This window comes from Anoplophora glabripennis, unplaced genomic scaffold (assembly GCF_000390285.2).
Source record: "Anoplophora glabripennis isolate ALB-LARVAE unplaced genomic scaffold, Agla_2.0 scaffold8, whole genome shotgun sequence".
Classification (NCBI taxonomy): Eukaryota; Metazoa; Arthropoda; class Insecta; order Coleoptera; family Cerambycidae; genus Anoplophora; species Anoplophora glabripennis.
In genome coordinates this window covers 2,695,571-2,712,820 of record NW_019416350.1, presented here as the reverse complement: position 1 = coordinate 2,712,820, position 17,250 = coordinate 2,695,571, and the positions used below count along the sequence as shown (strand labels likewise).

Here is a 17,250-nt window from a genome sequence, read left to right as displayed (position 1 = left end):
CGCATAAAATTTCACAGCACGTCTCTGCGCGGTAAATTGTTACAGTAGATATCAGAACTCTATTGGCTTATTCTTTTCTTGGAATTCTATCTCGACAAGTATTGTGCTGACTGTAATACTTGTTTAAATCTACATTACTGTCTGTGCATAAGTGTTTTTAAAATACGAACATTTTGAATTAATTTTATGGAATTTAAAAGAAAGCGGCTAGTAATTTTCAGCTTTTCCATTTAATTGTTACGAATTTGCCAATTGATAATGTCTAATAAAATCAAACTGGATTCATAGACCTTTAATAAAGATACTAAGATGAGCGAATTTCGATACTTTTGGGGATTTTTCTATATCTCGAAAAGACAGAAAAAATATTTTAGGTCTCATCGACTTCATTTTATTTTCGACAAAAAATGAAAATATATTATTTATTCAGATTTCTAGTTATTTATACCTTACTAAACCTACAATATTTTAAGTGAAATATTCTCCATGTTTTTCGATTATTGAACATTCAAATATGTATGTGAAACTATTATTTCAAGGTAGAAAACAACAAAAAATTTTTGTTATAATTTATCTTGATATAATTAAGTGTGCTATGGGAGTACCTGTTTGGTATGTTGATTAAAGGAATGGCCAGAATTGTATCAAGTTATACTTCAATTACTACAAATTGCAGAAATAATAATTGTTGTTGTTTATTACTTAAAAATAAAATATTGTGTAAATATCACACGTGGTATGTCATTTGAAAGAACATTTGTCATATATTTTAAAAATCAAAAACTATATAGGAAATTCCATTTAATGAACTGTTATAGCTATACCTGAACATAAGTAGTTCATAGCAGATTATGTAAAGAAATAAGGACTTTTTTAATTTAGTTATGTATATCAAATCCAATCTTTTATAATCCTAATTGAGTTTTCTGGTGAACATGTTCCGCTAGGTTGGCAAACAACCTTGAGAGCGAAAATTGACGCTAATTTGGCAGATCAACAAGAACAAGAATACTATACAAACACATAAAACTGTTGCGCAATGTATGTAAACGTGCTGTTTGCATACAAATGTTTAATTTAGACAAATACATAAGTAATTGAAAAATTTGTCATAGGTTGGACGTGACTGAAACTTTATTATTTGATTGGTACAAGAGCATACCTACTATTACGGCGACAGAAATTAACATGTGATTTATATTGTCACATGTTATTAAATTCCTGCGCCTAAAGTTTTATTCTTTTAATTTAAAAGTTTAAAAAAATGTCCACTAATTATGTTACCCACCAAAATAAATCAAGAAAAGTATTTGTTTAGTTTATACACATACATATACAGTATGCTTTTTTGCTGTACTGAAGATAGGAAAAATCGTGTCAATTTATAAAAAAGATCCATTGAACATTCAAAACTAAATGCCAGTAACTATTGCGTTTACATTTTCTAAAAGTTTTAAGTATTGTTATCTTTATCTTAAAACAACATACTTACAAAAAGTCAACATGGATTTAAGCCAGTATGCCTACGCAGACTGCAATACACATTTTCTACTCTAAGCTTCTGGAGTTCTTGGAGGTGGGCAAGTTGGGATATTTTGTTAACTCAGCAGGAAACTGCGTTAATATAAACTTTTAGAGAAATGTATTCTTATGGCACTCGTACATGTAAAATAGCATTAGACTGGACAGAGTATTTTTTAAGCCATCGTAAACAATATGTTAATTTAAAACTTTGAAATATAGGTACATGTTACGACGGTTTCTCAAGGTTCTATGCCAGGCTCTATTCTTTTTTTATACAAATGAACAGAATTCTCTTACTCCTGATGCAAACGTTATTTTGTGTAGGTACAGATAACCAATCATTGCTGATTTCAGATGCAAGAGACGAAAAGTTACCTAAATGTAATACAGTTATGCAGCTTTTTCATAATTGGATTAAATCTGATGACCTTAATTTTAATAAAAGGAGAAGATATATTATAGAATTTCATCATGGACAGAGATATTATGAACCTTATACATTTTTTTGGATGTTAATAGGAAAGAGCATTGTGTTCAGTTAGCTTCAAAATTATATTTTTCTCCCACCGTACAAAACTATGACATTTATTGACAGTCAGAAGTCTCTAAGGTTAACATTTTCCTTACTGAGAAAAAAAATGGCATCTTAGCAACAAAAATATTCAGTTTTAATCCTAAGAGCTAAAGTTGACACTTTTAATCCTTAGATTAAAAGTGTTAATCAAGTTTTAATTTATAAAAATTTATTCAACAATATTTACAATAATTTTTGTTTATCCACATTGATATTAAATATACAGTTTGAACAAGTATTAAAATTAAATAAACCACTGAACCCGCCACTAGCCTCATTCTTGGAGCAATTCTCAAAGCAATCCAACACATTTTCATTAATAATTATATTATTTTCAGATGTTATGAAATCAGAAAAACAACGGTGGTTGGTTTATCGTTACCACTATCAACTTTCAGTATTCTTTTCGTAATATTTTCTTTATTTAAATGTTAGTCTTTAATGTAGCCTTCCGCCACAGTGCTCGATCTTCATCCTCCGTGTTTTTTAAGACAAGTGAGTCACTACCGCCGTCAACTAAAAGGGCAGCATATGTTTGCTTAATGCGTGTCCACTGTACTATTTTCAGTTGTCCAGCTTGAAAAATGTTGCTACTTCTTGCGAGACGGCCCTGATTTTATGAATATCGACCACCACTCGATGACACCTTCCACTGACATATCTGAGAAATAATCGACGTTCTATAAATCCGATTGGACGTAAAGCAACATATTTTCGATAAAAACTTTAATCTCTCTTGGTTTTACTATTGAGAGTTTTTATAATTAAGGCGGATTTCACGTCTTCAACATTATCAATTGTTAAATTGACTAATTGATCAGAATGGCATGCGCCTGTAACCTCCAATATTAGGACGATCTATAAAGAAGCTTTTAACAAATGTAGTTCTTTTATTTTTAAAGCATTTACCTTTAGCATCAAATATAAATTATCAGGTGCACTATTCAAAAAGCAATCAGCTTGCTCCTTTGTAAATACCCACGATTTTTTCGGTACATATCCCTCATTTTGTCTTGAGAAAAACACGTAACTTTGAATATTTGTTTATATCTGTATTGATAATGAAAGACCCTTTTTGTTAGTGGACTGTATTTTTGTATTAGAGCAGGTATATAACTTGGGAAGCAATCGGACAGGCTTGCAAGATTTATTTATCGGACTCGAAAAATATGTAAAATTTGTCACTATGACAGTAAACAACCTACTACTACAAAAAACGAAAAACAACGCTGCTATGTCTTGACCAATATCAATCCCCTTCTTTATATCCAACGTTGACCGCAACATTGAATATTGTGACCAAAGCGTTGACGGCTTCATTTTATTTGCTAAGTTTGAGAAATACACCATCAATACATCCTCTGAATACAACTTAATGTTTTCTTCTTTGCACGAGTCCATAAAACGTTCATAAATTTCTCGAGGTTTCTTTGGAGGAGTTTCAAAGAATCCTCTTTCGCACACTCCAGTACCTCTCCAGGTACACCTAAATCTTCATTAGATTCCATTTTTACAGAATTTTCAGCAAATTGAACCACAAACAATTACAAAAATTAACTCAATTAGCAATGTGGCGATTAATGTTTGTCAAAGTATCCATGACTACATCGTTATATCCTATTTACCTACTTTACTTTATTATTCAAATTTGGTTTGAATAATTTCAAAGCACAAATTAATAATTAAATGAGGGATTTCAGTTGGAGAAAAAATAACATGTTTTATTCGGAAGAAAAGTGTCTTTTTTGTCTCACAATTTTGCATCCGCTCGGCTACGCTACGCTTCGCCTCGCAAGTACAAAATTTGCTCGCCACAAAAGTAAGACTTTTAATGCTAATATAACAATATACTATTTGTATGCTTTTTGATAAGCAATTTACGATCACGGTTATGCTTTACCCAATTCAGGTGTCTTCAAGACTGAGATATGGCATATACCTTTGAGGAACAAAGTCGATAGGAAATTTTTAAAATATGTGTATTTAAAAATAGACTTTTAGAAGGTTATTTAGTCAGAATTAGAATTGAAAGTTTAGTAAAATTATGACTGTTCCTATACAAATGTTAAATTTGTTTACGGGAAAATAAATTTTATTATTATTATTATTATTATTATTATTATTATTATTATTATTATTATTATTATTATTATTATTTATTTTTTTTTGTGTGTGATGAAAATGAAAAACAAATATCATCATACAGTCCTACAAGAAAATGTATTAATATGTTATACGAGTGTCCCGAAATTCATGCAACAAAATTTGGTCATAGATTCTTAAGACAAATTTAGGGGACTCGTATTTTTTCTTTTTGCCAATTGGACCCCTCTTTCGGAGTTACAGCCCCCTGAAATCTGCCCCTAAGAAGTTTTTTTTATATCTCAAAACCATGTTATACGAGACTCACTAAATTTAGTACACAGGGGTTTTATGACATGTGAAATCTCACAGTGCTATACTTTTTGGCGAGAAACCCCCTTAAGACACTTTTTCGTGGGCCCCCTTGTCTTTGGAACTAGAAAAATTTGGTCGCAAATTCGATTTTTTTTTTAATTATTAGTTAGCTAGAAAGCCATTGAATTTAGAAACTTTTTTGTCACTTGCTATTTGTTTCGTAAAACGCAATGTTTTTGAGGAAAATGGCGAATCAGGATATGCATTCGATCACATTTTAAATTTTTCTCGAAAACATTGCCTTTTACGAAAAAACTATAAAGAGACAAAAAGTTTCTAAATTTAATGGCTTTCTAGCGGACTGATAATTTTTAAGAAATTTAAATATGCGACCAAATTTTTTTGGCTCCAAAGACAAGGGTGCCCACAAAAAATTGTTTTAAGGGGGTTCCCCGCCAAAAAACGTTGCACCATCAGATTCCACATGTCATAAAACCCCTGTGTACCAAATTTAGTGATTCTCGTACAATAGGGTTCTGAAATATAAAAAAAAAGATTATTCTTATGGGCGGACTTCAGGGGGCTGTAACTCCGAAAGAGGGGGCCACTTGGCAAAAATAAAAAATACGGGTCCCCTAAATTTGTCTTAAGAATCTGTGATCAAATTTTGTTGCATGAATTTCGGGACACCCTGTATGTGTATAGGAACAAGCTTAAGAAATAATTATCTATACCAGGATGCGTGAGTGAAGCTCTTCATCAGTTGAGCCACGGGGTATCACATTTCACTCTTATTATGTAAATATATCTAATGAAGTGTACTAAATTGGTGGATTGTTTTTTCGCTTTTACTGTATCGTGGAAGATTTTCTTGTCTTGAGACCACCACGTCGACATCTTGTAATTTATATCGGATAGAGCAAATGTCGTTAAACGCTGAGTATATCCACGCGGCTAAAACTTAAATCTGATATAAATTGCGAAATGAGATGCAGATGTATTATTAGCACGTCATGAAAGATATATGTATGAACGGTTACATCATTTTAGCATAAATACGGTCTGGTAATTGCTCCTTGAACAAGGCGAATTTCGTTATCAAAGTCATCGCTTAAATTACAATTAGACCGAGTTACTGCAAATATTGGAGACACGAAAAAAATGGCAATTACCTATACTACTACTGTAAACATCGCCTTCCGCTAATGGTAACATCTAGAAGGCGGCGGAATGTGAAAGAATAGATAACTGGCTTCTGCATAGCGCATTGACGATAACACGCATGGGAAATTAAAAGTATATTAATATAGAATCGTTACACAATTTGAATGTTAGTGTATTTGATGATTGGGTTTATTAGTTTGTAAATAATAAGTTTCAGGGGTCTCATCGAAATGATTAATTAATAATAATGATTAATATTTTTTTATGTTGATATTATCACAAAACGTATCACACGAGTGACACTACATATAAATTGGTATTTCCTAAATTTGGGAATTTCAAGAAAATATTACGCAATTTTCTTGCATGCCTAATTGTTTAAGTTATTTCTGTAATAGAAAAATATTTAAAACGACATGTGTTTCTCAGTGTATTTCTTGAATTAAAACAATGGTCCTCTTGATAGCATCATAATTTGTTATGTCTAACGGAATTGGCCTCGCTCTGTTTGCTGAACTAATAAACATCTACAATACTGGTGATTTTGTTTTGATAGTTGTTTTTACTTCCTCCTGATCAATGTCAGTATAATGACAAAGTCAATAATGTAATACTCGATATTAACGCTACACAGTTTTAATGATCTCTCATGGTCTTTTATGTTTATATTGCTTTGCCTTCTCCAAACTTTGTTGTACGATGTGAGATGGTAATTATATCTAATGCGAATTCGTACAAAATTCAAACTAAAACATGTATTTACATAGTGTGGCTAAACTGTCCGAGACATGTTTTACGAATTCGTACGAATTTTTGATGCGACCAAAATAGTTTAATTATTATGAATAGCATGCCATTTGTGACAATCAGTTATCAAAAGAAAACCAAATGGACTCACTGTGTATCAAATACAGTTATTGTGAGAACCAAAACTCAAATGAAATAATTGTATTAATTAATAGTTTACTTGAATTTTGGCCATGGGTAAAAACAAAAAAGTGCTGTTCCACTAAGAGTTTGTATCATATAGGATCTTAAAAAAATAAAAGCAAATTCTTTGTACAACTGCTCAGTTCATTGTTAACTTTAATTATAATAAAGTCCATACAATTTATTACCAGTTGCGATAATTATTATATTTTTGAGTCTATCTAATTCCTTGAAACTTGATTGTTATAAATGTGATGATGTTCGTAGGAGCTGCACTTCTGAAAACGAATTTCCTCAAATCGAAACAGTCTTCTGAAAATGAAATCAAATACAAGGGTCAAATATGATTTTCTATATATAATCAAATTTTAACTTTACTCTAAAAAAGATTAATACATTGCACTGAAATTTGGTATAGGTTAGTTTTTGGTGGCATTGAAAGCGTGACTATTTGTTATATTTTGAACAGTCACTAGGTGTCGCTAGCTATTATCTCCCTCAGCGACTTTTTCTAGGTTGGGTTTATTTTACGATGCATGTTATACAGGGTGTTTGTAAATAAGTGCGAAATATTTTAGGGGGTGGTTGCCGAAGTTATTTTGTGAAAAAAGTTCATATAAGATGTGTAAGTGTTTAAATTTAAATTTTTTATTTATTTTTATTAATTATTTCAAAGATTTTTAAAGATATTGACTCGAAATTTGATGGTTGCATTTTATTTGGAAATATTGACAGCAACCTACTAGATAATGTATCAACAGAAATTAAAAATACACAACTTGCAATAAAATGTTTTATTTGTTTCCTCAAAAAACGGGGCATCCTACGAAAAAAAAAATGAAGAGATAGATCAATTTCATTCAGAATTGATGGCGGATTTCTAAAAAAATATCAAAACGGGAAAAAGTTAATGGCGTACGATTTTTTTATTAAAAAAAGGTTGTGGTATACTCGCGCGAACGCCACTGGTGCAAGTAGAAATATTCGGATCACCCCAAAAAATGCACATTTATCCCTCAAAACCGTTTTTCAAATTTCGAGTCAATATCTTTAAAACTCTGAAATAATTAACAAAAATAAATAAAAAATTAAAATTTAAACACTCTGTTTCTCGGAAACGAAGCATATACCTACGTTTATATAAATTTGTTTTCACAAAATAACTTCAGCAACCACCCCGTAAGATATTTCGCTCTTATTTACAAACTGTACTGTATAATGTCCAATTTCATTTTGCGTGACAATGTAGCCTTGTTAAAATCGCAAAGTGTAGTAGATTTAGATAAAGTTACTTTAGTGTAATACTGCTTCCTTAAAATGTTATTGGTTTTCAAAAACAGGTTTATCATTATTTTTTAGCTACTCAATACTTAGTTGATCTAAATTTATTTTTATTTATGGAAGTTATTCTTGAAGTACGGCCCTTGCGTTTTTAGATACTCTGTATATTAGGAAATAGAAAAGCTGTTTAACTTGGGACATTTAATTGCATTTCTTTTGAAAACGGTGAATTTTCAGTTATCCCAACAAGTTTTCTATATAAAATAAATTACTGTAACAAGCCTAACCTCAAAAAAGTTCTAATCATTGGGCAGGCATCATTGTGAATGGCCATAGCTAGCGACTTCTAGCAAATATTCAAAAAATACCGACAAAGCCGTCAAAAACTTTCAAAAACATACTCGCGCCAAATTTGAATACAATACGTCGTGTTTTGGAAATGTGATGAATAAAATTTGATTTTAAAAATCTTCTTTGACAATTAATACGACCATGGTTCATAATGAAAAAAAGTCTCACCCCCTAAATTTGAGCTAATTTTCAGAACACCCTATATATGTTTGCCATAATTTGACATTTCATACGATCCCCTACCATTTTGCATGAATTCGCAACACAAAGCTTTTTGCTTAAGCTTCCGTACACGTATTTAATTTATCTGTTCCTTATTTATAAATGTTCTTTTCTCTTTTCAGTGCCAAGGGAGAGCGCTCGTGTTGGTGGAGTAGTCAACGGGGACGGGGCGAGTCACCTGGTGGCTTCGCCCGTCAGGAAGGAGCGACTCAAAAAGTCTAAGAAGGAGCTTGCCGAAGAGGCCGCGCGGATTCTCCAGCAAGCTGATCAGATTGACTGCGTCACAGGGAACAAAGGTGAGTTAGCTAGGAAATTAAGAGGGGCTCTATGAAAAGTGTATACTGCTTATTACGACATTCTGTATACAAAGAGACTTGGTTACCTGGCAACATGTTATTCTTAAAGTACATTAATTAATCCGTATTTCCTATGGTGGTAGAGACAAAACCACGAAACCTCTATCACATCTAGGGTTTCTGGTCGAGACTTCTCGAAGCGAGAATTCCCGGGAAATCTGGCCTTACTCGAGACGAGAAAAAAGTGTCGAGAAATCGAGAAATTTAAAAATCACGCGCGTCTTAAGTTCTTGATTGGAGTTCGTTTCGTTCATGCCTCCAATTCGTTTCTCGGCATATAATTGAGAAGTTAAAGTGGTTTCTCGACTATCTCATGATTTATTTATTTTAAGTTTTTAAGGCTTTAGTTTACTTTGACGATTCTTATTTTTTTAATGTACCTTGTTATAAGTCTGTGTAGATATTTTATTATAAGCAGATACCTAATGTTGATTCTGAAAATATTTAGTTCCTGTTCCTTTAGTTGATTATTTTATTATTGTTTTGTTAATTAAAAGATTGTGATTATAAGTGATAAATTAATAGGAAGAACGCTTCTATATCTTTAAATTAAAGCTTGTTTTTTTTTTAAGATTTCTTCAGTTAAATTCCTTATTTACTATTTGTTTAATTAAAAGACTCCGTGATTAATGATTATTAATAATTATTGGAAGAAAACTACGATTCAAAAACATTGAAATAAACATAAGTACAATGAAAGTGTTTAATAAAAAAACAAGTTAAAGGTTTTTAAGAAGAAGATACTCAAAGTTTAATTTAGTTTTGTTAGTAGAAGTAAAAACATATAAATAATTAATACAAATAGTGAATAAATAATAAAAGTTAATGATGAATGGTAAGTATAATAGCATATTTATATTTCGCATTGCAATACCAAAATTCTGACTTTTTTAAGTTTTAGAAATTTCTCGAGAATTCGATAATTCCCGGGAATTCCAAGTCGAGAATTCTCGAGTCCCGAGAAAAAAAAGTAGGCCGAGAAATCAGAAACACTAATCACATCGCTATAATCGAAAGAAGGTGTTTTATACAAATGTTTATAGATATACAGGAAGAGATGACATTTCTGCTAAATCGATTCTAAACACAAAACTTTCCCTGACTGTGCTGACTATGGGATGACAGTAAAGTGGTGGCCATACGAGTAATTACCTACTAACTTTAACAAAAATCACGAATACATTTATTATAGGAAGCTCATAAGAGTTCAGTCTATTTCCCTCTAACTTTGAGTTTGATGTTTTTTATTTGTTAATTACATACTGAAGAGAGGCACCAGATGAAACAGTCCCAAGTAAAATGTGATAACAAATCGATACCTTAGTAATAGTTTTTTTATGTGAATAGTCTTTGTCAAATGTGATAATAGAACAGCAAGAATACAAGATATTTCTTTGAACGATCGCATTATCTAACAATTTCAAAATACCAGGTTTGTGCTTTAGTATGAATTATATTTAGACTTACTTTTCTTTCAAAACTGCGAATATTATATTTAGGGTCCACCGAGGTTAACAATAGTCTTTATTATATTGTACGCCGTACCATATACCAAGTGGGTGAATTTTATATTAAATAGTGGGTAACAACAACAGAACGTCCAAACGCCAACAAAAATATCTAAAATAGCAGGTCAGTGTGACGTGGGCGATATATCACAACAAAAATGGCTAGCCAGCTGTGGGGAGTGGGTGGCCGTCCTTCCTTATACATCGCCAGCAAAATTCGAATACACACAACGAAAATTGCGCAAAACACGTATTTGCATATAATATTGGAAACTGGACTGAGGTTTACAGTTTGATTTAATCTTCTACGCGACCAAACTAATAAAGAGACGGCCTACTGCTTAGAATTGTTATGTAATTTTTTTTAATTAAATTTGTCAACGACTGGTGTAAACCCTGGTGTTGTGTTTACGATAAAACCACGAAAAATTTTATCAAAATCGAAATAAGTCTTGGCACATGTTTAAAAATGCATAAAAAATCATTGAGAAATTTACCTTCAGGATAATATAACTCACATCTTGCAAAACTAACTTTTCTCTCATTTCTTAAGTAAAAATAAAACAAGAAATAAACATAAAATATATAAATATGTACAAAATATATATAATTTCAAAAAATCCATTTACTCGTTTTATCCTATTTTTTATTTTTGAAATTTTGTCATTTAATTTCAAAGTTAAAAAACAAATTTCTGTTTAATATGTAGTTGTAGTTAATATAATATTAGTGTGTTCTATTCAAGTTCCACTGTTCAGTCCTATTCAGCAAGTAGATTTGCCCTTTTTACAAAGTCCAAAAGCTTCCTTCTTCCAGCTGCTTGGGTTCCAGAAAGGGTTTTCCCAGGAGCGTCATTCTACCACGTGTAAAGGATATGAAGAGAAGCTTCATTGGCTGAATGACATCTTCGGCAGACCATACTGTCTACAAGTCTTAGCTTGTATAGATGTTTGCTAAGGTTACAGTCTCTCGTTACAAGTCCCGTCACTTTCCTGAGTCGAATTTTATTCAAGCTCGACAAAGGACGCTCCATAAGTTTCTTCCCATGGCTTTACCCTGGTCTTGAAGCTCACAATCAGTATTTTCTGTGTTCGGACTTAGTCCATTTGTCCAGACTCCTGACCACATTGGGATAAGGTATGTTAAATTGATGACTCCTGACCTCCATTCTGTTATATCCATTTTTTCACAAACTGAAGCATTTCTAAAATTATTTGATAAAATTCATTTACTACTGGTTGTCATTTGGATAAAATATTTCTGGGACAATGAATTCAATGAAAGGAACCAACAGAATGAGCATCATAGCAGACGGATTTATTTCCTCTGGATCCGTTTGTAGTCAGTAAAAGGCAAAATTAAAGCCATGCAACAATACTATAAGTACATCATAATAGAATCTTTAATAAAATATTTACTGGTGTCGTCATTTTCAATATAAAAAATGTTTACGAACTTGAATAATTGTTTTTAATGGGAGATAAATAACAGTTTATTTTTCCTTTATTTATTGGGTATTTCACTGTCCATAAAAAAAAATAATAAAATAAACCATTACGCCAGAAGAATCAGTCAGTGGTTATGTTTATGAATAAATTCTCATTTTTTGATTAATTCTTTTGATGAATAAATTTTTTATCAGGTCTTCAAACTGCTTACCACCTGCAGCTCGACATTGATCCAGCTTGTCGACAAACTCTCTCTTACATTCCTGATTGATTCAGATGGTATTTGCCTAACCTCATGGCGAATGTGTTGCTTCAGGTCTTCAGTGTTGTCCGGTCTGTGACGATATACCTTGCTTTTCAAATATCCCCACAAGAAAAAGTCAAGTGGTGTTAAATCGGAAAACCTTGCCGTCCACTGAATTTCCCCTCTTCTGCCAATCCAACGATGTGGAAATTGATGGTTTAATGGTTTCTTACGATGGCAGAGCGCCGTCATGTTGATACCTTATTTCAGGACTTATTTCGTCAGGTTCTCCACCTGGATAAAGTTCTACGAGAACAGCATCCAGTTCGTCTAATAATTCAAGGTAACCTAGGCCATTCAAATTCCCTTCGATGAAATAAGGCCCAAGTATTCGGTTTCTTACGATATCGTTCAAACCAAACGTAGCCTCGTCGGAGAAGATGACGTTAGCAATGAAGTTCTCATCAGCGATTTTGCATTAATTTACAAAATTTCATACGACCATCAAAATCGTCCTTTGTTAATTCATGGGTCAATCGAAGTTTGTAGGGATGGTATTTTTGTCTCTTAAGAACTCAGTAAACGGTACTATGATCAATATTTTGCCCTACCTGTCGTGTTGTTTCATGAACATTATCACCAACGGCAAGAAGAACAACTAATTGAGTATTTTTTACATGACTCGAAAACCTAAATTTGTGCAAGATTCTTCGTACAGTAGACCTGTGTATGTGGTGACCATTAGTAACCCCAATTTCAGTTTGTTTCCGATCGCCATACCATATGATCATGAGGAATGGCTCGATAGATTCGAAGACGTCCTTGTCGAGCCATGGAGCACTTGACATGTATAGGGAAGGGAGCGAATGTAAAAAACAATGGAGGGGATATTAAGTGGAGAACAAATGTTAAATTAACAAAAACTTATAGAATAAAATTAAAAAAAACTTAAGAAACCGTAACACATGTAGCACACCAAATTAATCAAAAAGACTTAAGCTTTTATCCAGTCTAATAAAAAAAGGTGGTTGCCATTTAAAAAAAGCAACGCTATCCTTCTCCCGCCGCCACTGGTTCCAATTTTGGAAATTGAATTTCACCGAAATTCATGCCCCAAAAAAAACAAAATTGACCTGTCCGAGCAATTTTTCCAAAAAAATATTCGAAATGTGCATGACTTTTGAGACACACTGTATAAAAGAGACAAGTAAAGTCTGTAGGAACTTCAGAATGCTGTATTTTTAATTTTCCAGGTGTTAAAAAATTGCTGTCATGCAAATTCTATTCAAATAAATTTTCTGAGTTTTGCAACTCAAATTTTCGAAGAGGTTATATTTATGTAAGAGTTAAAATTAGGAGGACAAAGGAGGAGGGTCAATATCAAGGAAACAATTTCTCTTTTCCCCCTCTACTCCCCCTCCCACTCAACTGCATAACCTCTAAAATACACTTAATTAAATAATTGAATATAAAATAAATTCTACATCATATAAAAACATTTATTTAAAGGTCTAGAAAAAATAATATTCTACTAGATTTAGTTGTAAGTAAACCTCCCAGCCGCCAGCACTTCACAGGGCACTCACTTTAAACCAGCATGCCAATCAGTGAGAGGCAAGGGGACACACTTTAAACCAGCACCCCAATCAGTGAGAGGCAAGAGAACTCACATCAAACTATAACAAAAAATATTAGAAATTAACTGTAATATTATACTTAAACCCTATTTTTATGCCTGTTTCTACAAGTTAGAGAAACAAGATGGAGGTACAAGGAAGAAAGAGATATAGGGGATGGACGCTCGAATAGATGGAGGTGGATTGACCTATTTTTAAACTAAAAATATTTCAATATTTTTTATATTAGACTGACAGACAAATGTTTTTGTGAAATCTCTTTGATATTCTTCAGTATCTATGAGGGGTTGCGTAGAAGGGGGAAGAGAGTGGAACGGGCAGAGGTAAAAGTTTTTTTTATGATTATGAGCAAGTATATTTTACTTAATTTGTACATTAATAATGTTATTTATATGATTTTGTGCATCAGATGTAAGAATAATGGTTTTATGACGTTATTAAGAGTTTTTTTAGTGTATTGGGTGGATAGGTTTAATCCGTTTTGCCTAGAATCGATTTAATATTGCCTTATTGACCCTCCCCCTTTATGTCAATCTAGAGTTGATTTTGCAATGTTCTAAATATCATTTTTTGAGTCTGTGCCGTTTTCTTTGGGCCGCCCCGTAATTTAATCAAATTTCATAAGTCCCAGCGAGGAAAGCTACTCGCAAAATACACAATCTGACATTTAAGAACTGGTAATCCCCTCCGCTTGTATCAACGCCCCGAACATAAAAAATTACTACAACCCGGGTATGTTAAGCCACTCAAAAAACTAATTAATACGGTCTTGTTTACATTTCGTCATACGGTCAATTAAGTCCGGCGAGGCCGGTCTTGAATTCCTCAATAAAAATTCCTCGGCCGGAATCGGGTGAACTGAAATTAACGTTCGGCCGCATGCTCGAAAAGCGCAGTAATTAACTTTGACAAGTGCATGGATTGCTTCGTTAATTTTAATTTACCGTGTGGTCACGGGAGATTTTAACAAATAATTATGAGCTGCAGCGGGAAAATGAACAACGGCGCGAGGCGCTAACGGTTCAGAAACCGTTTCATAATAGGTCTTCTATACTGAAGAGCACATCCTACCGCGCTTAAAAACACTACTTTGCGCGCTTCGTAACGTAACACGTAAAATCTAATATTTTAGCACTTGAGCTTAAATTCATATTCTATACAGGGTGTTCTAAAACTTAGCGACATGCCGGCACCTCGTCATAACTAACCAGAATAACTAAAATCAAACTTAGCAAATTTGGGTATGAGAAGCATAAAAATAAGAATTTTGTCATTTTGTTTTTAGCTTAATGTTGCAAAGAAATCTTGCTACCAAAACCAATAAAAAACATTTCCATTACTGTTAAGATTTTCTCACAAAAAATTTATTTTCTCAGTTTTAACTTTTTTTGTGAATTAACAAAATAATATAAGGCTACATTTTTGTAAAAGGAATTCATGTTGATTTTAATTCGCCAATATTAAATTACAATTGAACTGCTGTTTTTAATATACAGGGTGTCTCTACATTACAGAGTTGCGAAAACTTATTTTTTTCCTCATAAAGGGTGGATTTTCAGGGTTTAAATGTTGCTACAAATCAAAAATTATTATTCAAAACATAAAAGTATGCTTATTCTATTGACATAACACTTAAATCTATGGTTTTTACGTTTTTTGCAAGCTGGGGTAGTTTTCACTCCCTAAAAACAATAAGCACACATTATGGATATGTAACTTTTGTAAAAGACGGTGAAATGAGCTTACTCACCAATTTTTATGAAAATCGGTGCCTGTGTCAAGAATTCGGAGGTAATACCCTATTTATGCCGTTGTATACTGGACTAATAAGTAGATGTTGTGCATAATCGAATTAAAAGTAAAATTTACTGATATAAAATCCACACCTCACACCTTATAAGAGAGTAAAAATTTGGTCGGTTATTATTATTCCAAGTTATAATATTTATCCTTGCATGCACACAGAATTTTTTATAGAAGTAAACGTAACAAACTGAAACATTTACAAAAAAAGAGTGTAGCCGCCTAATGAAATTTTAAATTACTTTTAATATTATAAAAATCGTTGCGTAATAATAAATAACAAAATCATAACCATACTTTAAATGTCGTTTCCATGTAACTTGGTCCGTTCTATAAAAGAATATACCACGACGCAAATAAAAAAAATGTTATCATCATTCCTGCGACGCCCACTGTCTCACCGAGTTGTCGTTAAATCAATTAAAAGAACAAAGAAGTTACCAGCGCGAGGTTAATTCACTTTTTTTTTTCAATATAGCCGTATTCTCCAGACATATAAAGACGCGCGCTACCCACTTATTACTTATAATGAAGGCCGCTTATATGCCTCCATTGACATACTATCTGTTTGATGAGAATAAATTACTTACCTTCATGCCTCTCCTGGGCACAGATGTCGGTGCGCAATTGCTTATTAGGCTTTAAACGCTTAATTTATAGGATATAACTACAGAAAATCTGTGCAGCCATTGAGAGGGTAATTTTTAACTGATACTGAGGCAGGACAATGATTGAACAGGAATATAATCATCTGCAGATGGAAGACAGTCACTTAAATATACGTGCACAAAATCTTGTTAACTTTATGTTTCCACAGAAAAATACTACTTCTACTTTAAACAATAGACAATTACTTATTAAGCTTCTAAGTTAAAATTATCGAAAGCTTTTAGCCTATTGAGTGTTTAGAAAAAATATTATTTTATTTTATACACCCAAAAAAAAATACATTCTATAAACAAGTAAAATTATATTAAGATTATTATTTCTATTATTCATTCATGATGTAAATTTACCAATATTTACTATACCGAAAGTAATTTTGATGTAAAACGGTAAAATTACATAGTATTTTATAGACGTTAAAAAAATTTAAGCATTATTATGCTCTAACTGTTAGAAATGTTAGTCTAACATTTCTACAAGGTATTCCTTGCTTTATATATAAATATTTCAATATACAGAGTGTCCCGAAATTAATGGGACACAGAGCAAGAATGGATTCCTTACAACAAAATAATGCGATTAAGCCAAACTTACCTTGGTCCATTTGTGGCTAATAAAAAAGTTACAGGGCGTTAAAGTTGAAATTTTGAATTCGAAATTCTTAAAATTCTTGGAAAGTTTTCAAAGGATTCTTTTGAAAATTTGGATTAGGGGGTTTTCTGGGACGAGAAAAACGAATCCGTACTTAATTTTGCTGTAGACGCTAGAGGGCGCTACGAAATGTACTCTTGGTTGATAAAAACTGGTTATAACTTTTTTATCAGTGTGTGTACGAAAGTTTTAATAGAAAAATATTGTTCTCCTATCTATTTTTCACAAATAAGGGATACTTGTTTTATGTCGATAAATTTAACCGTTTTCGATTTATTTCTTGTTTTTCTATTGGATGCAATAAAATAAAATAAAATAAAAGTTTGTAGTTACTTACGTAAAAAACTAAAGATTATTTTTAATAATAATTTAATTACATTCAGGTGGCTACATTAAATTCTCAATATGACCCCCGTTTACATTAATACACAATCTTATTCGTTTGATAAATGATTGTCTAATATTAAATAGTGTTTCTTCATTTCTTAATAAAT

The 17,250-nt window shown here is 32.2% G+C and overlaps 1 protein-coding gene across 3 annotated transcripts in view; it reads left to right on the top strand.

Annotated features, from left to right (window-relative positions):
- LOC108904981 (ankyrin repeat domain-containing protein 11) overlaps nucleotides 1–17,250 on the top strand; it is a 518,946-nt gene that overhangs the window by 413,363 nt on the left and 88,333 nt on the right. For all 3 annotated transcript variants that reach the window (XM_018707737.2, XM_018707727.2, XM_018707745.1), the window contains one exon: nucleotides 8,566–8,739. In XM_018707737.2, coding sequence (XP_018563253.1) covers nucleotides 8,566–8,739 — 174 coding nt within the window. The remainder of the gene's footprint in view (nucleotides 1–8,565; nucleotides 8,740–17,250) is intronic.